Source organism: Bos indicus, chromosome 22, assembly GCF_029378745.1.
Source record: "Bos indicus isolate NIAB-ARS_2022 breed Sahiwal x Tharparkar chromosome 22, NIAB-ARS_B.indTharparkar_mat_pri_1.0, whole genome shotgun sequence".
NCBI lineage: Eukaryota > Metazoa > Chordata > Mammalia > Artiodactyla > Bovidae > Bos > Bos indicus.
This window is the reverse complement of record NC_091781.1, coordinates 37,112,157-37,139,133: the sequence shown is the minus strand read 5'-3', so window position 1 is coordinate 37,139,133 and position 26,977 is coordinate 37,112,157. Positions and strand designations below refer to the sequence as shown.

The following is a 26,977-nucleotide window of genomic DNA, read 5'->3' as shown; positions in this document are numbered from 1 at the left end:
GCGCATACAATGACCTGCTGGAGTCTGAAGAGAAATTGGAGCCTTACAGATGACCTCAGATGGGCCATCAGGGAAGACTCTAGTTTTCCGTCCTGCCTCCGCAGGGCTCTCTGCATAATATTAAATGCCTCACCTGGAGCAAGCGGAGACAAAGGATCTTGGCAACCTCTCTGATCAGTTTTCCGTCTGGTCATTAAAAAACACACCTTAGAAGCCTTTCTTTTCCAGCATCAACTGTTATCTTTATGGTTTTTTATACTATTTTAAGAAGGCTGGCTTTTTGCACTTAGTAGATTTTAATAAAATTAACTGCCCATATTCAAGAATACCTCCTTTTCAAAGGGGGGTAGCTTTAATTTCCATTTTCTTTAACTGAAGGCATTTCTCAGAAGAAACAGAATAATAAAGAGTGTCACCCGAAGCTATATTACCAACCTCACAACCAGGGAATGAAATGAAAGGTTTTTAACAAAAATGAAAACACATTACTTGGAACCCTAACTGGTCTTGAGAATTTTGCCCCCAGCACAAAGCATTTTAATATCCACTGTAATTTCTCCTGATAGAAAAATGTTTTTTCTCAAGTCAGAGACAACTAACATCATATTAAATACCAGAATTTTTATTAGTAAGAGGTATCTGGGTCTTAAGTTTTTCTAAAACCTACCAGGCAACCTTTGAAAAAAAATCTTTAAACCTATAATCAGTTCCATAAGTAATAGACTTTCAAAGATCTTGTAATTTAAAAATCTGAGGACTATTTTTTTCATGCAAGATGATCCCCTGAAACACCTTTAATGCAGATTCATATTTTATTAGGCAAATATAGAGCCCTTCAAATAGCATGAAAAGATAGTCTCTCTCTGGAGAACAATTTCCTCTCTAATCATCTGTGTCATATAGGTCTGAGTAAGTGTTGTGAATAGAGAAAACCGTTTGAAGAAAAATACAATTACAAGAGATGGGAATACTCTGTCATGTGACATAATTCAAACCACTGATTTAATAGCATTAATCATTTTCTTTCAAAACAAATCAAAGAAAGATGTTTTATGTTCCCCAAAGATATTCACTTTTGATGAAGCAAGTGGCCTTCAAAAATACGTAAGCAATCATTTTTAGAATTGATGGATGTCACCAAGCCCCTTAACTTTGGCAACTGTCTGTTCTCTTAGGTCAGTAGAAAATGTTCTCTGAATCTGGACATCACAGAATGATACTTAATGGCCTTAGAAAAGAATCTACCTAAGCAGGGAACTGAAAATAGCTTAACTTTGGAATTTCAGAGCCCAGTTCAGCAGGAAGCAACATGAACAAAAGAAGGGTGGGTCTCTTGGAAGCTGCTGGAAATGAGGTTAGCAAGAAAAACGAAACAGGCTCACAGATGTACCAAGGTGTGAAAACTCACTGCTCAAGTACTGGCAGTAGAAGGTGATGTCAAATACAGATATTTAGTCACCCACCACCTCATCTGAGTTTCCAGACAAACTCAATCAAATACTCTCTTTCTTCTTCAACTTATTAATAATACAGTCTTTACTGAAACGGAAGAAAATAAAGATTTAACCTTAATATACAAACTGGGAAAAAACTTCTATGCGTGCTAAGTCTCTCCAATCGCGTCCAACTCTTTGTGACCCTACGGACTGTAGCCCTCCAGGCCCCTTCCGGCATCTCTGTCCATGGGACTTCCCAGACAAGAATACTGGAGTGGGTTGTTGCCATTTCCTCCTCCAGGGGATCTTCTCAACCCAGGGATCGAACCCATGACTCATGTCTCCCTGTATTGGCATGTGGTTTCTTTAACATAAGTGCCACCTGGGAAGCCCCTGGGAGAAAACATTCTTATTTATTTCTGCTGATAACCCAACACAGAATTCCTTTCAATTCTCACAGAGATTATTTTCTGTGAAAGTTTCTATTCTAAGACATTTTCATCCTAGTAAGAATTAGAATAGAATTCACAAAACTCAAATGCCTATAGGGGATAGGAAGATGAACACAAAAGGATGAAATGGGCTTAGTCATGACCACGCTGACCTGGAGATTCACTCTTTTGAAACTCTGGAAAGAATGTCTCGCACTCAAATCAATGGCCTGCACACCAATCCTTGAGAAAGTAAGATTTCAGATTCTACTGAAAGTAAGATTCCAGATTCTCAAAATTTCAAGATCTAAATATCAACTTTAAAATTAAAATTTTTTAAGTACGAGCAGTTTCTAAGTATTAGTGACTAATTAAAATTTTAAACAATCCTTTGCTGGTTAAACAAATCCTGGCTGTGTGCGTGCGATTCCATCTGTCAAATGACAACCTCATTATTGGAAGAAGAAAAATGAGAAATGGCTAACCAAGATGTTATCAGGGTCCTATCCTCAAGTTCTTGGTGAATTTTTGGGTCTTCTCTCATCATAAAGAACTTTTTCTAAGAGCATCACATCTAAAGTTCCAGAGTTAAAACCTTTTAGGGCTTTTTAAGCTTTACAGCATTGCCAGACACAGGGAAAGAACCTTTCTACGTGAGAGGAAGGGAATAGTGGTCAAACACTGAAGGCTGTGATAAACCTGTCTCTCAAAAATGCACAAGGAGGGTCATGAAAGTATCCAGCTTATGGTGGCGGGGTCGGGGGGGGGGGGGGGGGGCTTCTAAACCAACAGGAGGCTGGAACAGGAGAAAATTCCAAAGACCAAGAAATGCAAAGCGAAGGTTGTATATGACTGAGAGAAATGCAGTGACACAGAAAGAAACCAAGTTCATCTAACTAAGCCAGCAGTATTTATCGCCTGTGGGCAGTGCCAAAATGTTTCAGGAAGTGCCAGTGTCTTTCTCTGTCAAGCTGGGCCAAACTTTTCAGCGCAGCATCAGATCACTATGTAAATCCTCATTTCCTTACTCTCCTTTACAAAGAATCTTAACAGTAAGATTGATGGCCAATGCAGGACACCCCTTCCCTCTCCAAAAATGCAGTTTCATTACCTAATGTTTCTAGACCTTTCTAGAAAATCTTTTGGTAACAGCTTCAATGGAAATGGAGAATGAATTAGCGCAGTTTCATTTCTCTTCCTGGTTTCTCACTGGGGACCCAGATGTCTTCATCCGTACAGCAACATCCTCTCAGACTCAGCAAAGTCAGCTCTTCCTTCTGAACCGGAATGAGCAACGACGGCCGAGATCAAGGGAAAAGCCAACCCCATGACTGCCCTTCCGTCAAGAGTGGTATCTCTGGGACTTCCTTGGTGGGCCTGAGGCTAAGACTCTGCACTCCCGGTGCAGGCAGCCAGGGGTCAATTCTTGCTCAGAGAACTAGGTTCCACGTGCTGCAACTAAGAGTTCATGCCACAACTGAGACCCAGTGCAGCCAAATACATAAATATTTAAAAGAAGAAGAAGAAGAGAAAGAATGGTACCTGTTCAGGCTTCAGTCCTGGGGGAACCCAGGCGTACTCCTCCAGGGCACAGCCTGAGTCATCATCTGAGGTCGAGTTCCTCTGGAAGTCAAACATGAGTTTGCTGACGGTCTTCTCCATCGCCAGGGGCATCGCCGTCACCATGTGCTCCTCCTGAGGGCACTTGCAGTGCAGGCAGATCTTCCTGCAAGCAGCGAAGGCAGGAGGTGAGAAGAAAGGCAAAAGAAACCATTTTTCCACTTGGCCTGCCACACTCCAGCCCTTGGATCCCAAACCATAAACACATTCCTTGGCAACTGGCTTTTGGCAAAAGCATCTAAAGGAGTGTTCCACACCCCGCCTGTCTTTGTAGAAGGCGTGGCCCTGAGTACCTGCAAAGCCCCTGAACAGTCAGAGGCCACCAGGTAAGCATGCTAAGGACATTTAAACATGGATGCCGACCTCTTCTAAATCAGTATCCCAAGAGGCAAGTCAAAATACCTTTTATTTTACTAGGTAGAACACTGGATATGCACCATGACCACAATTTCCTTGACTGGAATAGTAATTAAATATATACCATACATAGTCAGACCAGAAATATTACCAGGAGATTTAACAAATACTGACAACATTCCATTTTTATAAAAAGTTTCCAGACCTTAGGAAAAGAAAGTGATTTTAAAAATAACTGCAGGTGAGATTTTCTTTAAGAAGAGTAAAAATAGTTTTTTTTCCCCACAAAACAAATCTGACCCTAAGATTGCCTGGGAAAGACATTTTCATCTCCACTGAAGATCCTTGTGGGTTTGAAATTCTAATCAGAAACCCCAAATTACCCCACATTGGTAGCTGTTTTTTTAATGTACAAGAGCAATATGCATGTGAATTATTTCAAAAGATAGCAGCCAAAGACACAATTCTCTCCCCTAAATTGAACATTTCTCTTTTAAGATTACCATCTGTTCCCTTTTCCATGGCTACAAAAATGATGAAGCAATAAAAACGTTGATGTCAGCAACACAAAAGCACTTTTAGCTTCCACCAGTGAAATAAAAAGTAAAAAGAGAGGAAAAAAGTAAAGGAGGAAAAAGATTTAAAGAAAATAAGCTGTTCTACCTGCACTCTGACCTTTAGAATTAGTTTCAGGAGCACCTTATAAAAGTGATGAGACGGCCCAGAATTCTAATCCCCATGTGCCTGAATTTTTCGACAAAAGCTTTGTGAAGATGTAATTCACATACCATAAAATTCGGCATTTTAGAGTGTACAATTCACTGGTTTTTAATATATTTATAGAGATGTGAAAGCACCACCATTATCTAATTTTAAACCATTTTCTTCACCCTCCAAAGAAACTCCAAGTGCATTATTAGCAGTAACTTCTCAGCCTCCCCTCCCCCTGGGCCCTGACAACCACTAATCTATTTCCTGTCTTTAAGGTTTTAGTTGTTCTGGAAATTTCTGGAAATTTCACATAAATGGAATCTTACTACAAATAGTCTTACCATATACATAAATGGAATTTTACTAGATACAGGCTTCTTACACATAGCAGGATGTTTTTAAGATAAACTCATGCAGAAGCACATGTCAATCTTTCATTTCCTGCATTATAATACTCCATTATACAGGTATACTGCACTTTGTTTATCCATTCATCAGTCAGTAGACATTCGGACTGTTATCACTTTTCGCTGCTTCTGAATAATGCTACTCTATTTATGTGCAAGTTCTCTATATGTTTTCAATTCTCTTGGGTACTTACCTAGGACTGGAATTGCTGAATCATACAGTAACTTTATGTTTAACATTTTGAGGAACTGCCGAATTATTTTTCAAAAGAGCTACATCTTTTTACTTTCCCACCATGAATGAATGAGTGCCATCTTTTTACTTTCCCACCATGAATGAATGAGTGCCATCTTTTTACATTCCCACCATGAATGAATGAGTGCCATCTTTTTACATTCCCACCATGAATGAATGAGGGCCATCTTTTTACATTCCCACCATGAATGAATGAGTGCCATCTTTTTACATTCCCACCATGAATGAATGAGTGCCATCTTTTTACTTTCCCACCATTAATGAATGAGTGCCATCTTTTTACTTTCCCACCATGAATGAATGAGTGCCATCTTTTTACTTTCCCACCATGAATGAATGAGTGCCATCTTTTTACTTTCCCACCATGAATGAATGAGGGCCATCTTTTTACTTTCCCACCATGAATGAATGAGGGCCATCTTTTTACTTTCCCACCATGAATGAATGAGTGCTCCATTTTCTCCACATTTTCGTCACACTTGTCGTTGTCTTTCTCTGTGATTGTTACCTAGTGGGTGCGAAGTGGTATCGTTCCAAAAAGGCTTTGGTTTGTACTTCCTTAATGACTCACGAGGTTACACTTCCTTTTATGTGACTGTATATCTTATTGGAGAAATGTCTATCACATCTTTAGTTCATTTAAAATTGTCTTTTTATTGTTGAAATGGAAGAATTCTTTATATACTTTTTGGATACAAGTCCTTATCAGATAACATGCTTTGTAAAAATTTTCTCTCATTTGTGGACTGTCTTCCCTTTATGATGAAGTCCTTTGAAACACCTAAGTTTTTGATTTTGAGGAAGTCCATTTTTTCCCCCCTGTTGTTCTTTCTGCTTTTGGTATCATATTTAAGGAATCTAAGGTCATAAGATTTACTCTTGTATTTTCACCCAAGAATTATATGGTTTTAGTTCTTATTTATGGGTCTATGACCCATTTTGAGGTGCTTTTCATATATGGTATGAAATAGGAATCCAACTTCATCCTTGTGTGGCTATCTAAGTGTCCCAGCACCATTCAATTCACTTGCATTGACCCTTGTCAAAAATCAGTTGACCGTAAGTATAAGGATTTATTCTGGACTCTCAACTCAATTTCATTTCATATTTTGGTCTATATGTCTCTTCTTATACGAGTACCATACTGTCTTAATTACTGCTCTTTTATAGTAAGTTTTGAAATTGTGTAGTGTGAGTCCTCCAATTTTATTCTTTTAAACATTTTTTTTTTTTACCTTTTGTGGGCCCCTGACATTTGCACTATTAACTATAAATTTTAGGGTTATCTTGCCAATTTTTGAAAAAATTTAAGTTCGGATTTTGACAGGCACTGTGATGAATCTTTAATTTGGAGGGTACTGCTATCTTAACAATATTAAGTCTCCCAATCCATGAACAAAGAATGTCTTTCTATTTATTTCCATTTTTTTGAATGTGTGTATTCCTTAGGACTTTCTATATACAAGATCACGTCATCTGTGAATAGAGATCGTTGTACTCCTTCCTTTTCAATCTAATGCCTATTTTTTTCTTTATCCTGTCTTATGCCTTACCTAGGTCCTCCAGCGATCCTAAGTTGCAAATGTCTAAGTTGCTCTTTGTCTTGTTCCTGACCATAAGAAAAAGCAACCAACCCTTCACCATCAAGTATTACATAATTGTGGGGTTTTAGGGTAACTTTTCTTCAGTAAGTTGAAGAAGTTTTCATCTATGATAGTCATTGAGAATTTTTAATCAACAAAGGGTGTTCCATTTTGTCAAATGCTTTTTTTTGCATCTACGGAGATGATCAGTCAGGGGGTTTTTTGGGTCCCTATTCTTTTAATGGCCTGAATTTTGATACCAAAATGTACTTGAAGAAACGAAATCAGTTTTGTCCAGCCAAGGGAGGCTTGTCAGATTCTTCTACTTCCTGCTTTTCATCTGACTGAACACATACATTAAAAGAAGGCACACTGGGATCTGGTTTGCATCTCCAAACTCAGAGAAGTTTTATCCAAATCCTGGCTGTTGCGTTTAAAAATAGTTTGAGCTCATTTTAACAGTAACTCGTTAATTAATCACCTACTGTAAAGAAGTCAGGGGTCTCGGGAAGCAGTCAAGGTTGTCTCCCGCCCCCCGCCAGAACTTTTTATGTCAGTGTATGACTTAAGGGGAAAAAAGTCTCCCTATGTTTAACTAAGTCTAGGAAGCTCTTCGGTGACTAACGGTTTACTAGCAAGTCACACTTTTAGAACAAAATGTAGAGACATTTTTTTCTAAATTCAGTCTCTAGAATATTCATCAATGAAACTCATTTATTCAGCAAGGCCGGGAAGAGCATACTTTTTAATGCTGGACAGACATAGTCTAATGAACAGAAGCTCCAGAAGAAGGAACAAAGACAAAAGCCAAACAGAATTAAAGAACCAGATCCGTAATGAGTCTCACTGAATAGAATCCTGAACAGAGGAGAAAGAGGAGAGGGCTAAGGGTCCTCTTTAGTCATTTCACAAGTAACCGCCAAGTACCTACCATCTGCCAGGCACTGCTCTAGACACTAGCGACATCCAAGCAAAAGAAACAAAGATCCCTCCCCTCACAGAATCTATATACTCAGAGGGGGAGAAACATACAATAAACAAAAAAACCCAACATATCATTCAATCAAGTAGTACATTAAAGCTGCTCAGTGCAATGCAAAGCTAGAATGGTGAGGCAAAATGAGGGCAAGCAGGGCTTGGCTGAGGGCACACAGCATATCACTTGCTTCCACCTGACACCTGTGAGCTCAGATTTGCACACCAGTCCTCCAAGAGAGGAACTATCACCTCCACCTTCCAGAGAAGAAAACAAAGCAGAACAGAGATGCAAAGCAGGATCCATCTGACCCCCAAACCCTATTAATACCCTATGAAAGGCATACCTCATTCCCACCAGAAAGCAGCCTTTCACTCAACAACAAACACATTCAGAAAAATCAAAACCAAACAGGAAAAACAGGAGGAGGAAAAGAAACACCACCAAAGAAAGGTAAATCAAAACCATCAGGACCTTATGTATTTTCCCCGTTAGCTGTCTGCCTTCCATTCCTCATTTATAATTAACAGGCACTGCTGTGGCAAGGCATTTTTATTTGCAAAGAATTTTTAACCTTTGAGCGCTTCCATGACAGCCTTTGGAGAGACTAATTTAATAACTCCTGTTTACAAATGAGCAACGGCAAGGCCTAGATGCTGAGAAAGGCGCGGAGGGTCAGAGGTAAAGCCAAGAGGATTTCTCTGGATTCTCACGTCTTTCTCTCCCTCTTGGCAAAATGCACGCAACACCTAAGAGCTCTCGCTTTCAACACACTGATTAAAGCTTTTCAGGAGTGCGTGGGGAAATATATGATTTGGTTTTGGTTTTTTCTTTTTTAAATAGACATTTATGAAGATAGAATCTGCTAGTAAAGCAGAATTTCATTAAAAAAAAAATCATACAAAGCGTGCATTGGTTTCATTCTGTCAGAGTTGACATTCTACCTGTACATAATTGGGTTTGTGAATGACAGGTTTCCAAGGAATAAGGCATGATTCTGAGAGCAGAGCTCCTGCATCCTCCGTTCTCCCTCCGTCTACCCAGCAACAACCCTCGCCACCACCCTCACCCCCCCACCTAAAGTTGCAGCTATGAATTCATTCGCTTTCGTATTCAGAAGCTACAATTGGCTCTTCCATGACATACCCAAGACCAGCAGATGAAGGCTCTCCTTTCAACTGTCTCAAAGAACTCTGGTCATCTGCATCAGTGACCAAATCATTTGCAAAATGCCTAATGATTTATACCAATGAACCCACCGACCATGATGCAAAAGAATTCGTTATAAATGGATCGGGGGTGTTTGTCTGTTGGGGGGCTGTGTCTCATCTTTGAGACATTGACAGGTTATTTACAACACTGAACCCTGAACCACAATGTCTCCTTTTGTGTGAGAAGTGATAGGATGAAGGCAAAAAAGGAGTCTTCATTGTCACATGATGCTGACAAGTTCAAGTTGTAGACTGCAGGATTCTAGGTTTGGATAGGATTGGAAATATCATTAAGTCTTTCCCCTGTCCCCCTTCTCCTTTCCCTTCTCTTTTTCATCCTTCCTTTTTTTTTTTTTTTAAGGAGAGGAAAATATTTTTTTGCAAGAGAACTCCTATGTGGAAACTCATTATATAAAACAGAGCTGCCCAAGTCCATGAGACAGCAGGAGGTCCTGGGCTCAACTTCTCTTAAGCTCCACCTTCTCCTAAACTTCAGGACCATTTTCATGGTCCTAACATCTCAAGGGTTCCAAAGACACAGATCTGGAAACCAGCATACTTCCAAGGACAGCTCAAGGTCATTTCTAGTATTATCAGAATATGAAGTAGGTGCCCAATAATTTGAGAGATGGCAGAAAGACAAAAAAAAAAAAAAACAGAGGCTGTTGGATGACTTTTAAGAGACAGATAATTCTTTATCATCAAACTCTGCAGATAATGATGATTCTCGTCATGGGAAATTGTATGCCCTGTTTCTAAGACATTACATGGAGATGCCTAGGGTGTAGAGATGTACCCCCATGACTGATTTGACAAGTCTGACACAGGGCCCTGGAAGTGCATTTTCACCAGCATTCCATGTCATTCCAATCTGACATGCACTTGGAGGACACGCTTCTGGAACAATCCTCCCAGTTAAAAGGGGGCACCTGAGTCAGAGGTTGGTCTGGAAACTGGCGTGTTCTACCAACATTTCCAATGGTCTCAGGGCATCTATGCCAACTGTCCTGACTATGATGTATTAAACTTGTGTATCACTAAGTCCACTCAGTCACTAAGTGACTGTATCACTAAGTCACTCAGCTGGGCACCACTGGGGCATGTGTGTGAAAACACGCTGGTGAGAGGCAGGACCGTATCAGTCATCAAACAGTGCCTCTCACTGCCAGCCTGCCATCTATCCTGCCTTCTTCCTTCCCTGTGGTATGGGCTTCCCTGTGCCAAGTTCATGGTCAGACAGGTTCAGGTCACTTTTATGCACAGGGTCAGACTGGCAGGGTCAGCAGACGGGGCAGACTGCTTAAAGTGTGGCCCAGTCCCAATAATCAAGTGGGGGATAAGGAACGCACAGTTCTGGGCTCAATACAGCAATGCCTCAGGCAGCTGAGATCAGGTGTGGGAAAAGATACTTTTGTTAAAGACAGAGGGCTATGGAAAGCAACTAGACTCCAATAAAAATTAATAATAAAAAAAAATACAGAGGGCTAAAATACCCCAAAGGCCTCCAAAGCTTTTTGCTAATTAACAGATGTGTCCTTGGTATTTAAATTCTTCCATGACTTCAGCTCACTAAAGGCATAAGAATCACTCCTTTTACTTTTAACCAGAGGAAAAGAGTAAGCCTTTTTCTCCTTATCGTAATTTAATGTTACTGCCCCCTTATCATAAAAAGAAAAGCAACATATAATGTATATAGAAAAGAATCAGGAATTACAGATAAGCAAGAAGAAGAAAAAAATAATTCAAACATTCACAATCCCAGAGATAATCACTGCTGAACAGAAACAGATGTGGGCCCTCTTTTCCTCTCATGTGAAGGAACTGGAGACCAGATTTCATTTATGTGTGCGCGCTATCAGGGAGTACCGAGAGACAAGACTCTGGCCTGAAATAAAAAGACATGAGCCAGAGCCACCCACACATGGACACACAACACTCTCAGCAAAAAGATGTGCATTCTTCAATCCAGATAAGTGGGTTTGCTCTGATCTGGTGCCCTGTAGCAGGATCAGAGACTTTATGTACATAGTCTAGAGAACACCAGGCAACGTGGGAACTGCGTACATACTTAAGGGCATCCCAGAGTTAAGCTGGGTCCCTCAGATAGATAGAAAAGAAAAATCTGAAAACTGGATTTCAACAGCTATCAACTTTCAATTTGCTGTGCAACTAGGGAGAGATGGGTCATGGATAATCTAAAACCACTAAGCCTTGGCTCTGAATTGTGTCTTTGTGTATCGGTCACAGACTCTCAATGGTGCGGTAACTGACATCACTGCAAGCCACCTAAAGGGTCTGTCTTGGGCAGGCCGGACTTCTGGGGGGCTGGGTAGGAGCCTGGCTTCCTCAGTCCACTCTGCTGCTCCATTCCCTCAAGTTCCCTATAAAAACATCCAGCTTTTCACATGCATGCAAAACACTGACCTAAGAGGAGCCAAAACTTATTCTGAGTTTCCTACCTTTGGGAACAGCTTTCCCACCTTATCTGTTTGACCAAGAAAACAGGTAAATACATGTTTTGAGTGAAGAGAGATTTTATTAGGCTGCAGGCTGCCTCAATGTAAGGAATGAAAAGAAGTGGGCACTCGTAGCAGAAAAGCCATTACCGTGCTGTGTAAGCGAGCCGGTAAGAACCGCAAGTGGAGTCTGCTTGCTTTCACTTAGTGCTCAGAGGACTTCCCTGGTGGTGCAGTGGTTAAGAATACACCTGCCAATGCAGGAGACACAGGTTCGGTGTCTGGTCCGGGGAGATTCCACATGCTACAGGGCAACGAAGGCTGTGCACCGCCAACTGCTGAAGCCAGTGTGCTAAAAGCCACCGCAGTCAGAAGTCCACAAACTGCAGATAGAGACTAGCCCCTGTTCACTACAACTAGAGAAAAGTCCAAATGCAGGCACAAAGACCCAGCAAGGCCAAAGAAAATAACTACATAAAAAACAAGAACAACAACAAAAAAACAACAAAAAAGAGTTTTTTAGAAAAATGGGTATCACTGAGATACTCCCATGATGAGTAAATCAGAATTGTCAAAACTGAGTTATCACCAAGCACGTTAGCTGTTCCCCTCCAAAACTGCCTGAGTCACATGATCACAGGGCCCATATGACAAGGCTTTAGCTCCCTCCTTCCAAGCGCTGCACAAAAACACAAGTCGAGGGTCAGAAAGACAGGAAGGCAGGCAGGTCAGAAATAGGCTTGTGAAGGCTGGTTTGAAACGAAATGAGATGAGGATGTTCCAAGAGGGGGAAACATGTCCCGAAAGGATTGAGGACTCCATGGGACAAGTCTGACCTCCAGGGCCTTGACTCCAGTATGTGCTTGGGAACTGGGGGATGGCAGGGAAAGGTTTTCTAATATATTTCTAATGTTTATGCAATTTCTTACATTTACAAAAGGTTTATAACAGTCATTTTGTTCCATAGTTTATCATCACCTTTATTCCTTCTCAGCTGCCCTATAAAGTTGGCATTTGTATCCGTTTCACACACATGATCCTACAAACTCATAAGCAACTTAACTGAAGTCACACAGATTAGAACCTACGTTTTCCAACTCCAAGACCAAAGCTCTTTCTATCACTTTTTAGGAGAGTGGTCAAATCTTCCTTCTGTTCTGTGTGCATCTTCCCATCCTTCTCATTATCTGTCCAACCATTCAAGCAAACAGTGATGGAGCATCTACTGGTGCTAGGTCTTGTACAGAGATGCTGGGATTCAGACAGTATCTCTAACCTCAAGGGGCTTCAAGTCAAGTGAGGAAGAGAGACAACAGTCAGGTCAACACATAGATAAACGTGCCACTTACAGAGTGCAGTGACTGTCATGATGGAAGCAAACAAGGAGATGAGAGAGGGGCCAAGGATGGATCAGGACAGGCCTCCCCACTAAAATGACACATGAGTTGTGATCACAAGATGGAGGAGGAGCCAGCTCTGGGGAAGACCAGGGAGAGTTCTCCAGGCAGAGGAAAGGCAAGCAGAGGCTGTGGCATGGCGAAGGGTATGGAGTGAATGTCTCAGGAGGCCATGTGTGACCTCTCCTCCTCCACCACTGTCGGCATGGATGGTGGTGACCAAGGCGGCTGAGCCCCTGCCTGTACCGAAGCACTGTGATTTGGGGGAAGAGGCCATCTTAGTGCGTTGAAGGAAAGCTCTTCCTTTCTCCTGAATTCTCTTCGCCTTGGAATTCCTATCTCCCTGTCTTGATACCCAGACGTCAGCATATCCTGTTATTTGCAGCCTCACTGGCTCCTTCACCCCCCCATCTCCCCAGCCACAATACTGTGTTTTTCCTCTTTCTTGAAACACTCAGTCTGACTGAGGGACCCAGGCATGAACCTTGACACTTGCCATGTCTGGAAGCAAGATTTCTATCTCTGTGAGAAAGGAAGAACGGTTTCCTAATCAACACAGAAGCTCAAGGGCGGAGACCGTGACAGGGCCAGCTGGGTACGAGGCTGGTGCGAGTGCAGAGCCAAAACCCGCTGTCTGGCCCATCATACTCCCTGCCCTCTGTCTGGGCTCCAGCGGCTCTGGCCATCTGCACCAAGAGGAGATTATCCCTGCCAGGCGCTGCCCAACTTGGTACAGGATCATTTTTAGTGGCAGTTGTTTCCTCTAATACGTCAATTCATATTTCCAAGAAGAAACATACATGGTGCCCTACTTTGGACTAATTTATCTTGGAATTTTTAGGCAGTGGAAACATTTTTTTTTTCTTTTAAATTAAGCCTCCTGGATGCCTTTTTGTATTATGAGTATCTCTGACCATAAAGAATATAACGTAACATAACCATAAAGAACATAAAGAAGGTTGGGAGGTGATCCCCAAGCTCCTGAGAAGGAACTGCAGAAGGGATGCAGGGCAGAGAACGATGCCAACACATGGAGGGGTGATGGGCAGCTGCAGCTCTGGGCAACTGTGACTCATTTAGTGGAGAAGCTATGGAAAATGGTCTAGAACATTCCTCACAGATGTCTTCCTATTAGAGAATCAAAGAGGCAGGGGTACTCACCCCCCACCCAATTCCCAACAGTCATTGGGTGAGAATTACACTTGGGCCCCTGTGGTGCACCCCACATGCAAAACAGGCAAGCTAGAGAGTGATAGTTCCTTTGGATGGAGGAACCACGGGTCAGAGGACTCTGAGAAGGTGAATGCCCAGGGGGAAGAGGGGACTGTCCCAAGTCTCTGCTGCAGGCGGCTTCATTTATTAAACAACTAATCACTGTACATCTACTATATACTATGCATTCTGGTGGGTATTGTGAGGGATTAAAACAAAATAGTAAGAAGCCCCTGTGTGACTAGGACACAAAAATATAGTCACAGAGAGCTAGATTATAAATTTCAAAGTTCTTGTGAGGTTACTTAAGAGAAGGTGCTTATCTAGGAGACAGATGCTGAAAAACACACAGGTCAAGGATTATGCTTGTCATTTAATTTCAAAGGGTTGAGCAAAAATAAGAATATATGTGCATGCATTGTGTGCCTGTGCATGCAAAAAAGAGAAAGAGGGAGGGCGGGGGGAACAAGCAGCACAAAAGTGCCAAATGTTAGCAACAGACCTTTCTAGAAGGCTATCTGGAAGTTCATCATGCTATTCTTGTTAACTGTATACAACACTGCAGTTTTTAAAAATAAGTTTTGAAACACAGAAATAAAAAATTGAACGGTTTTGTGACTTTGTTGTTAGGTCAGTTATTAATAGAACACCTAGCACATGCTGGGCACTGGATACCATCTTGCTGAGTAGGAGGTTGCTAGGCAGAAAGAGAAAGAAGGAGTACTCCTGACAGGTGGATAAAGGCATGCAGGTAAGAGAGATCAAGGTGCTATCAAGACACTGAGAGGAGTCTAAGATGGTGACAAGTCAGCAGGTGCAAGAGTACACATGCAACCCAAGTGAAGGAGTTTTCACTTTACTGTAAACATGTTCACAGGCCAGTGAGAAATCTGCCGGCCAAACACACAGCTAGCTAATTCAGCATCATGATGAGTCCTAAGAGCGAACCCTCAAGGGAAAGAGCTTGGCCACTGATGGTGTCTCCATGGCAACACTGCTACCTGCATCACTGCCTCCGTTAGGAAAGGCTGTGAGTGCCTAGAGAAGCTCTGATTTCCTGAGCTGCGTTCAGACCCACCGCCTTCCTAAGAAGCAACCAGAGAGATGGAATGGTTATGCCTGGACCAGTTCCTCCATTTCACTTGGTCCATATGTTCTGTGATTTTATGGCATGTACGTTTTTCCTTCATTGGGTGCTGAGCAGATCCAGTTCCAAGGGCTCCTCCTTTCCAGATGAGTCCCTCAGGGGAACAGTTTCTGAGGAAATGACTACACATTGTAACACTACAATTGTAACACTCTTCACCTCCTGACTTCAAAATGAGAATTGTAAGACTCCACAAAACACCTCTCCGTTTGCTTTTCTTTTCCATGCCACCTGCCAAAGGGCTTGTTCAGTCACTACCTCCTGTGTAGAAGAAGTTGGCTAACCCCATGGAGACCAAATCTGAAGCATTAAATGTCCCCTAAGTACTCAAAAATAGCATACTGTGACCGTGCAGTGAATTAAGATCTTGGAGGCACAGTGTCTTGGGTTCAAACCCTATCTCTGCCACTTCACTGAGTGGCTGTTAGGATTAAATAATACCTACAAGTGAAAGTGAAGTCGCTCAGTTGTGTCTGACTCTTAGCGACCCCATGGACTGCAGCCCACCTGGCTCCTCTGTCCATGGGATTTTCCAGGCAAGAGTACTGGAGTGGGGTGCCATTGTATTAAATAATACAGCTGGTATTTAATAATACCTTCACTATGCTGGCTATAGTGAAATCTGACTGGGCCAGTTTGCTAGGCCCTGTGCTATGTGTAGGGACAAAAAGTAAAACAAGTCAATAAAAATAGTCATGGTTCTTGTTTGCTAGAAGTTGATCTAGTCCCTACTAATATATTTTAGTTGGGATGGAAACAGATCAATGGAAAACAGATGGGTGGCAAACAAATCACTTCTGTAAGTCTTTATTAAACACCTAATATATACTTGAAGGTGTGCTGGACTGACGAAGGGAATTTGATTACCGTCTTTACCTAAGGCTTACTTATTTTACCATGCTTTTAACACTTCAAGGTCACAAAGATGACCTTAGTTTCTTACCAAGATACAATAAGGTAAACAGGCTTGGATAATGACCCTGGGACTAATCAAACACTTCTGAGCTTCCCATGCACTTTCAATTCGGGGAACTCTGTGAACTGCCAAAAATATCTACCAAGGTTCATCAGAGGAAGGGTTATTATTGCCATTTCACAGAAGGAGAAGGTGGTGCTTGGAGAAGCCAAGCACTGTGGCCGTTATTATTAAGCGTGCTGTGTCTAGAATCCCAAATCTTCTACTTTTCACCCTGAAGCAGGGCACATTGAGTCAGTTTAGTTCCAATTCTGGGGTGTGCTGTTTCTAACTTTCCTTTTGAAAAGGACATTTTTGGAGGGTACGCCAGGCTCTGTGCAAAACACTTTCCACGCGTTCTTGACTTAATCCTCACAGCACAGTAAGAGATGGAAATCAGTAATATCTTCCTCATTTTACAGATGGGGAAAACCAAGGCCCAAAGTGTTTCTGAAACTCACTTATGCTCCCACAGCCGAGAGACTACGAAACTGGAAACGCAAACCTGCACCGGCTAGGTTCCAGAACCCTTCACTGAACACCTGAGCGAGCGCCTGTTCGAGGCCCCAGCAGACGGGCTGTGCTGGTTTCCTAATCCATGTAAAACAAGCTGTGCTTTTCTCCCTGTTCACACAGAGGCCCCCAAATCACTGGCAAGTCATAGGAAATTCTTAAGTGGCTGCTTATTAATAACATTTTCAGTTTATATTAGCCTGCCTTTCATCCAGGGGAACTCAGCCAGCTCCATATACAGAGAACCTCTGCAATCCAGCCGTTTCTGGTGTGGACGGGGGCCAGCTGGCGAGAGCACCCCTCAGGGGCCTGGCTTGTGGGGATTCTGGCAATGGTCACACCCCTCAAAACTTGACAGGGGCCCTTTAATATCCGTGCTGAAGGGCTGGAGGCAGAGACTTCCCAGAAACCCACGTTCCTCCGTGAATGAGGCCAACGGCTCGAGATGACCCCAGTGGACTTGGGAAACAAGAGTGTCAAGAAATTGGGTGTTTACCAAGTACTGAGGCTGGAAGTGAAGCCCTGCCATTGAGATTGAGTTAGACACAACAGGGAAAGACGTTATTTTCAGGAGAGACCTGGCTTCAGTCAAGTCCAGGGGAAAAAACAAAACACATTTCTCAGGGTTTCCCACAACGGGGACAGACAAAAAATAGGAAAAAAAAAAAAAGAGGCAAGATGCTGATTTCCCTTCTTCAAACCCGATCCGTGGAAAGGTTTATGTGGTTTTGTTATGGGCTACGACCAGTCCCCTCATTCTGCAGCAGCAAGGGGATGGAGGGAAGTACACAGAAAGAAAATAACACCTCCTGGTTTCATGTTTTACTGGAGAGAAGCCCTGGATGAATTGAATTCACATGGTCTACAGGAGTGAGACACTGAAAATATTTAAGAATCTGTTATATTCAGATTTGACAAGGTGATGGTGGAAGGATGTATGTCTCCTAGATGCGCCTCCCTCCCCCAAACTCAGGGGGTGCAGCAACGCCCTCGTGCTTCTGGCTGAGTTGATACAATGAACAGCAGCTCAGACTGTGGGCTTTCTTGGTGCACGAGATGAGGCTTGGTCACTTATCCATGAGCTCTACTCACTATTTCCACCTTTCCCTATCTGTCAGCATCACCTCCTGCTTGGGGTACAACAGCCTACTTATTCTTCCCTGTATCCACTCTTGCCTCTGTAGAATCTATTTTCTGTTTTGTTTTTAAAAACAATGGCGGTATCACTCAACTGCCCTGCTTAAAAAGCTCCACTGGCTTCCCATTACAATTAAAGCACATACTCCCTAACGTTGGCCTATGAGATCCAATATAAACTGGCCCCTTCCCGTCTCTCCAACTTCATTTTGTCCCACTGCCCCCCATCTTCTCTACTATGTTTCAGCCCCAATGACCTTTTAATTGTCCTCTGTGCCTGCATGTGTGCCAAGGCCATCCCTCTCTTAGGACCTCTGCAGTGGCTGTTTTACTGCCTGGAGCATTCTTCCCTGAGCTCCTTCTGAGCTGACCTATTTTTCATTATCCATGTAATTACTCAAAGGCACCTCCACCAAGAACCCTATGAAAAATAGCCCACTTTCCCTTCTCATTCACTCTTCATTCTATTATTCTTTAATTTTTTTCTTAACATTTGTCACTATCAGAAACTGCTTTACCTGTTGGTGGATCTATCAAATGTTTCTCCTACTATAACCTCCATAAGATCAAGGAGCTTATCTTGTAACCGTAACTCTAACCTAAAACAGTAAGTATTCAATCCAGCCTGGAATCTAGCTTGGTAGTTCTCAACTAGAGGCTGAACACTTTATGGGCATACAAAAAAGACAGAATCAGTGTGAAAAAATTTTTTTATATTCATTTTTTGGGATTACTGAAAATCTACATTATTACAATGATGCCAAAAATGGAAAGTGTGAGTCAACTATAAGATCAGTAGTACATCATCAAAACCACATCAAAGAAAGACTGTCTTCTTCTGGGATTAAAGAAGACACAGGAAAGCTAGGGCAGAGAATATATCCTGAGAATGACCAAGAATCATACTGTAACTGCCATGTAATGTAACTCGGCTAAGTGTACTGCAAAATGTCCAAAATCGGAAAGAATGCCTTGAATACAGAAAGACTGAAAAGCTGTAGTTTAACCTAAAGTAAATGTTCCAAAAACTTGCTGGAATTGTTCAGTTAATAATAAAAAGTATCTGAAACACAGAAGAAAGAAGTACTCCTGTGGCTTTGGCATCTGATATTCCAGACCTCAATTTACCCATCTATAAAATGGGAGAGAACCAGGTAATTCACTCCTTCCAGTTCCAGAGAGCTTTGTAGAACTGTAAAATATTTGTATAGGGCATGAGGGATTTTTTCCAGTCCCCAGTTAACCTCAGGAGAGTTTCCTGGGTGAGTTTACAACCATCTACCATCCAATTCAGCACTTCTTATTAACTTTCAAGTGACTTAACATCTTTAAGAGTCTGATGAAAGCTGGGATCCTTTTCCTTAAAATGGTGAACATACATACATTCATAGTAAATGCTGCATTTAATTTCATAAAGTTTGTCAGTCTTTACTGTTCCTTTGGTGCTCATGGATTTCAAGTTAAAAACACCTGGTTTAGAGAACTGGCTAAGTGTAAAAGGTCTTCTCTGCTATTCCCCGCAGGCCCACAGACACTGCCTTATGTTTTGCAGATGTTCTGTTTCTCACTCTCTGCGACGTTTGCTTTTAAAAATTCAAAATAGCACATGATATCATCCTGACCACGTAGGATGCTGAATCTCAGGCATTCAACGATACAGGCTGGAAGGCCGTTTTTAAGGATGGCAAGGGCTAACCACACTGGTGTTAGGCAGTCCAACTGCCAAAATGAGCAGAAGGCAGGTTCAAGCTAGTCTGATCAAAACCTAGCCCGGTGATTAGGGCTGCTTTTCAACCTTTCAGAAGCCATTCAAGCAAGAACTCAAGCTCCTGCTGCTGAGACAGGAACAAGGGAATTCTCTGCTCTACACTCTACGTTTTCCCCCTGCTTCCTAATGAGCCAGGTGTTTCAGTGTGGTGGCCCAACCTGCACAGGAAGCAGGGGGAGGGGCTTAGGCTAGGGGGGGGATCCACTGTCACAATTGGTGGCAAGCTTCTAGTCCCGACAGGCTCTCCAGCTGACTTCTGCGATGTGACCTCAAATGCAAGTAGGAGACTTGGGCAGTAATTTACATGAACTCCTGAATCCTGAGAGCTAAGCTGTCAGGAGAGGACATCAGCTGGCAGCAGCACAGTGAGCCAACAGCAGCCTCTGCATGTGTGCTGGCCACCTGGCCCCTGGCTGAGATGCCAAGAGGCTGCCTACAGGAAACAGTCCCTTGGATAGCAGGTACTCTTCTGGGACCATCAGAGCAGGAAAGCTGGATAAAGAGCCTACATCACTTGTAATGAAAAGTGACAGGAGCCGTAAGAATGGCCACCATGTTAATCAGAACAACAGGATGTAAGTCGCAGAGAAATAAAAACACTCTATTAAAACTTTAAAAATTCAACTAACTGAAACTTTCAATAAGCTTGTAGGTCCATCCACTTTAGGGGAGGAAGAATAAAACAACACAGAGTAAGTAGAAAATAAAATGTCTTTTTAGCATGCCTAAGAATTAATAGGTGAAAGAAAGTGAAAGTGAAGTCACTCAGTAATGTCCAACTCTTTGCTACATCATGGACTGTAGCCTACCAGGCTCCTCCATCCATGGGATTTTCCAGGCAAGAGTACTAGAGTGGGTTGCCATTTCCTTCTCCAGGGGATCTTCCTGACCCAGGGATCGAACCTGGGTCTCCTGCATTGCAGGCAGACGCGTTATTAATAGGTGGTTGGTATTTATTCACCAAACTGAAAGAATCAACTTCCAGGCAGTGTCCAAGAGGAGACATAGCATGTACGTTCAATCTCTCGGGGGCAACTACAACTGATCCATATAGGCTACCTGAGTCCTGGGGTGAGGAGTAGTCTGAGGCTGTGCTGGAGCTCGACAAAGAGTGTGGAGTGTCATCAGGGAGGCCCACAATGGACAAAGGTGTGCAGGCGCCAGGTATGTGCCAACTCCTAGTGTGCTGGGACATTGAGAATGCAGGTCAAACACGGGTACATATGCAAACGCCAGGCATGTGCCAACTCCTAGTGTGCTGGGACATTGAGAATGCAGGTCAAACACGGGTACATATGCAAGGAAGAATACATTTCCCCACTCAGGGTTTCCTCTGTCATTCAAACAGAAGCTTCTAGAAGAATAATAAGGAGGCACCCCTTAAAGGAAGAAAGCAGACATCTGTTTATCCTGCCAGATCACAGCCTGGGGTTCAGCAAGGGGGGAGACAGCAAACTCAGATGATGTTCACAATCAACCCACAATCAATCCACTTGCAGGAAATTCGTGTTCAGGATAATAACTTATATGGCTGCCATATCCTCAATCACAAGACACAGTTGGGTAACTGTGCTCTTCCTATTAAGGCAGAAGAGTAATTGGATATATTGTCCAAATTTGCAAAAACAAGATTGAAAATGAACTGGGATCTAATTCTAAACAGCCAGAAATTTAGCTAACCAGAACCTCCCACTCCTCTTAGCTGACACTTTCATTTCCTAGTTGAACAACCCAAGACAACAGCAATAAATACCTGTGCTTTTCAAAATTTCACAAATCATTTGATTTGAATTAATATAAAATGAAACAGGACTTTTTTCCCCTTAAAAACAATACCGTCTCAATTGGGAACCACCAACTTCTTACCATTTCAGGTGTCCTAAACACTTATAAATATAGAGATCACCAAAGTGTCCTAAATGTTTATAAACATACAGATCATAGAAATAAATGTATTTACTCATATGGTATGTTTGTAAAACACATGTGAGTTCCAAGATGCTTCACACCTATCATTTCTACAAGTTGTGGAAGCTTCAGAATCAAGTGATTTAATTCAAATTTCAGCTTGGCCATTTACTAGCTGTGTGACATTAGGCAAGTTACTTAACATCTCTGTGCTTAGCATCTATAGAATGTATAACAGACCCCATCTCACAAGGTTATCATAAGATATAACACATAAAATTGTGAACATGAGCCATAAAAAGGAACAAAATTGTGCCTCTGCAGAGATGCGGATGGACTTAGAGACTGTCACACAGAATGAAGTCAGAAAGAGAAAAACAAATACCATATATTAACACATATATGTGGAATCTAGAAAAATGGTAGAGATGTACTTATCTGCAAAGCAGAAATAGAGACACAGACATAGAGAACTAATGCATGGATACCAAGGAGGGAAGAGGGGAGGTGGGATGGACTGGGAAAGTGGGATTGACATGTATACACTACTATGTGTACAACAGATAACTGTACCGCAGTGTATAGCACTGGGAACTCCACTCAGAGCTCTGCGGTGACCTAAGTGAAAGAAAATCCCCCAAACAGGGGATGTGTGTGTATCTGATTTATGTAAAGCTGATTTACTTTGCTGTTCAGCAGAAACACAACATTGCAGAGCAACCCATGCTTTAATAAAAAAAAAATTTTTTTAAAGACTTAAAAAATAGTGAGCATGGTGCTGGGCACATAGTAAGCAATTAACTGTTAGTCATTAATTATTTATTACTCCATAGAAGGAGAAACTGAGTCACAGAGCAGCTAAGTGATCTCTTTCAGGTTCAATCCAATAAACAATGACACAACTGGGACTCGAACCTGGGCCTTCTGAACGCAGTCCAATCTCCTCTCCTGTGGAGTCCTCTGTGCTTGTGACACAGGTGGCCGAGAAGCAGCAGCACCGGCATCACCAGAGAGCTGGCTACAAGTGCAGAATCAGCAACACCCCCAGGTGCATGTACGACGCACTGGAGAGTCCTGGGCTCAGGCACTGAGGAGGATGCGTGTACAGAACACAGCCCGAAGGGCTTCGGAGAGTGACCGAGCGGCACCGAGGGATGCAGACACCCCCCCACCCGCTCCCCACCGAACTAAACATCTGAAACATCCAAAGGTCAGAGGCTTTTGCAGGAAGCTCCAAGTGGCTCTCTGGAGGGCTACTGCTTTTCATATTCCAGCGCATATTCACAACACACAGAGGTCAGGGCCAGATATAAAACCTGACCTTTTAGTTCTCTGCCCAAGAGCAGCCACTGGAGCAAATCGCACACCTCCACCGACAGGGCTGAATTCCCTCTAAAAGTTCACACTCATCAAGGTCAGTGCCAGAAGACAATTTACAGATCACCTAATCCAGGGCCTTTATTTTAGGGAGAGAAGAACTGAGGCTCAGAAAGGGGAAACACACATTGTAGTTAGGACCTGAAGAGCTCACGATGAAGGGATCCAAAACCCACAAGCCTGGCCTCTCTCTTTGGACTCAACTAGGCTCGCAGCAGATCTGCCCACACTCTGTTTAGTCCAACAGAAGGGCTGCTTCCATTTGCCCAGAGCTTTCACTCCTCATCAGAGTGTGTCTTACCAACTTCCCAACAAACCTCACACTTCCATTCTAAAAGCCACATTCAGAGCTGGCGATGAAGAAGCCACTCTGTTCTGTCTTGTGCCTGACACAGTCTCTTGGATATTGCCGATTTTATCAAAAGATCAAGCAAAAGGATTTCTGAAATCTAGAAAAATGGTACAGATGGGTCTATTTCCAGGGTAGACGCAGACATAGCGTCTCTATTCCCACCCTGGAAACAGATGCAGGCATAGAGCATGGACGTGGACACAGTGGGGAAGGGGGAGGGGGACACACTGGTAGAGTAGACTGACATATATCCACCACATGTGTCAAATAGCTACCAGTGGAAGCTGCTGCACAGCACAGGAAGCTCAGCTCTGTGCTCCGTGATGACGGAGAGGGGTGGGATGGGAGAAAGGTCTAGGAGGGAGGGGACGCATGTGTACATTTAGCTGAGTCACTTCAATGTACAGCAGAAAATAATACAATGTTGGAAAATAATGATATTCCAATTAAAAAAAATCAATCAATGGCTACATAATGAGGTATTTCTCACGTTAGGGTTCCACAGATACAAGATTTAAAAGGCAAAGAAAAAACATTCATAATACTTTATAGTAAAAAGTGTAAGGAGACCCAGAATGGTGGGCCTCATTCAGGCTTTGACGATGACCATCCTGGGTTTGAATTCCAGCTTTATTCTTTCTTCTTTGCATAAAGTAGGGCAAGTTATTTAACTTTTTGGAGCCTTGGTTTCTCTCTTACTAAATGGAATTAATAATATCTAGCTGTGTAACTGCTGCAAGGATTAACAAGGTATGGAAACCATCCTTCACATCAACTAGAATATGGTAAGTGTTCAACCTATGATACCTACCATCTTTGCCATACATTCACACAAGCACAAAACTATTTCAGACACGTAGACACCCATAACATACATTGACATATATACTAACAGCTACCCTGAAAAATATCTGACCTGGTGACCACAGAAAATACAGCTGTTTCTCAGTTGAGTCCTGGAACTTTCACGAACAAGAATCTCTGAGGACTCAAAACTGATGAATGGATGCCAAGAAAAGAGCTGGAAAAATGGCATCCTGCCCAGTTGAAATGAAATGCTAAGAATTCTTGTCCCAGTTAATTTTAACCCTGGATGGGGCTGGATCCTATTTGTAAGGTTTGATATTTAAAAACCAAGAAGGGGTGGGGGAGCTGAAGTCAGTGGTGCTCCTAGTGCAAGACAAATGGAGACAACTCAAATCCCCATCTACCGTGAGACAGGCACAGAGCTGACTGTAAAAGGTGCCCCACCTTGGTTCCATCTCTGCCTCCCATCCCAGGTTCCCTCCAGTGCCCCAAGATGGTTTATACACGAATGCCAGAACCAGGAAGAACAGGGGTTCTCAGAAATCACCACTATCCCTTCTTCCTAGAGGTCATCCCACTGTCCTGAGTGACCGACTCTGGTTACGCTTTCTCCAACAAGGCCAGCAGTCCTGACTCCCCTGAGGTCTCCACTTCCAACCAGTGATGCTTCTGGATTCTGTGCTCCAGGCAGTGTTTTGCATTCTCTTCCATGTCAGCTCTCATGAAACTTGAGTCTTCAGTTCAACTGACTTGATCCTGATGGACTTTACAACCAAATATGTGCTGAAGTACAGGCTACACACCCACCAAGGAGGCTGGCTGGCTCGTACTGTACTAAAAACTGTGCTCTCTTGAATAAATGCACTTTTAAAAATAGGCCATGGTGCTCTGGTGGAAAACACTTGCTGTGCTGAGCCCCGTATAGGGTTTTAGAATCTAACATGGCAAATGGTTGCATTACGGATTCTGTGGGTTTCCCCCATGGCTCAGTGGTAAAGAATCCAGCTGCAAGGCAGGAAATGCAGCAGATTCAGCTTCAAGCCCTGGGTGGGGAAGATCCCCTGGAGGAGGACATGGCAACCCTCTTCAGTTTTCTTGCCTAAAAAATCCCATGGACAGAGGAGCCTGATGAAGTACAGTCCAAAGCGTCGGACACGACAGAGAGACCGAGCATGGATCCTGTAGGACAGATGGGGACAGGCATTTCTAGCTGAAGTGGAACACAGGCGCTTGTCTTCTGGGCTGTGACGTCACCCAAAGGGAACTTCGGCTTAGCACATTCATGGTGGTTTGGAGACTGCTCTGATATTCTCCCAGCTGCTTCCTGCTCTCCCTTCCTCCTGACTCCTTCATCCAATCTCTCTAATCTCTGTCTTCACAAACAACAGCACCCCCCTACCCCACAACCTGCCTTTTTTCTTTCCTTCCACCTTCTTTCTCCCTCTGCCTTGTCCCCAGGGAAATAATGGAAGAAGATTGCTTCTGGATTTCAGACTCTGAACAAAGAACTGCTCAAACAGCGTGCCAAAGAAACAAGAAAGCCAAGTCTCCAAAATCAACTAGCCAGGTCCCCAGTGGAGACGCTCGGAGACTCATGATGCTGGAATCTCAATGTCATCTTATCCAGTATTTTCTCCCCTGCTTCATTCAAATACACCCAAACCACCCCCACCACCACGACCCCCACACACATCCTACACACACACATGGACAATGTATAAGAATGAGAACATTTCATGAACAATCTTTTCAGATGAGGAAAACAGCAAAGTGGCAAATGTCAGCCAAGAGCATAAATGAGGGAAACAGATTTTGCCAATGCCTAGACCTCCAGCTCCTTAACTGGCAACAGTTCATGGTCACCAGCAATGACCTATTATAAGCATGACAATCAAGGAGGGTATGAAAAGAGAAAGGTTTTAGTAGGTCTTCAAGCACAAAAGAAAAGCCCTTACCCAAATGTCACCTAGCATTACTGTCTGACGGACAGAGCATTTTCACTCTTGGGTGTTGGAAAACAACAGAGAAGAGAGAAGATCATGTTTCCGGCTTCTAAAGAGAGAGGTTCCTGCTAATTCAAGACCAGCAGTACGTAAGGGAGGAAAAAAGCCCTGCTCAGACTCAGCGCCTTTGCAATCCACGTGTAGCAGAAGCAACACTAGACTGGGTACCAGGGCTTGTCACCAGCTGTGTCACTGAGGGTAAGGGATGTTCCCTCTCTGGCCTTCCATCTCCTCTGTCGAATGAGTATGAAAACTACTGCTCCCTGGGGTTCACAGGTTCGGATTCAATGGGAAATGTCAAAGTCATCAGCCCCAGAAGGAAAGCAAGTTGAGTACCTCATAGGAGCCAGGAACTGGGCAAAGGCAGTGCTGCCCCCATTCCCCAGCAAGCCCATGAGTCCCACTGAGTCAGGGAAATTTATGCCTAAGTTTTATATGAGGAAATCAAAGTTCAGAAAGCTCAAGCTACTCTCCTAAGATCACACATACAATCAGGAGGCAATGGAGGGAGGCTATCATTAAGGGAGAACTATGATTTTCTATGCAAGACACAACTGGAGTGATCAATTCCCAAGTCTGAGTTTCTGCAGAAAGAACTTCAAGCCAGACTCCTCTGACTGTAAAGGAGTCACTTGTAAGTTGTCCTTCAGACCTCTGCGTTGGAGTTCCAGTTCATCTACGTTTAAAAGAAAGATGCTGAAAGAATAGGGAGAAACAGTTATCAAGCTGCATGACTGAAGTATGCTCACCAGCAGGACAGAGGAAGGGCAAAAATCTAGGAAAGATTGATGGTGTATATCGACACAAGTCAAGGGCAGATGCCTAGGTCACAGGAAGGTAGGGTAGGCAGTACCATTCTTTTCCCTTAACAGCCGATGCATAAGCTAACGTCACCAATATGATGGCGTAAATGAAGCCATGGAACTTCCAAGGAGCCATTCATCAGGTGAAGAATGT

At 43.0% G+C, this 26,977-nt stretch overlaps 1 protein-coding gene across 5 annotated transcripts in view; it reads right to left on the bottom strand.

Annotated features, from left to right (window-relative positions):
• PRICKLE2 (prickle planar cell polarity protein 2) overlaps window positions 1-26,977 on the bottom strand; it is a 343,702-nt gene that overhangs the window by 94,264 nt on the left and 222,461 nt on the right. For all 5 annotated transcript variants that reach the window (XM_070776356.1, XM_070776352.1, XM_070776353.1 and 2 more), the window contains one exon: window positions 3,410-3,593. In XM_070776356.1, coding sequence (XP_070632457.1) covers window positions 3,410-3,553 — 144 coding nt within the window. In that variant the 5' untranslated portion in view covers window positions 3,554-3,593. The remainder of the gene's footprint in view (window positions 1-3,409; window positions 3,594-26,977) is intronic.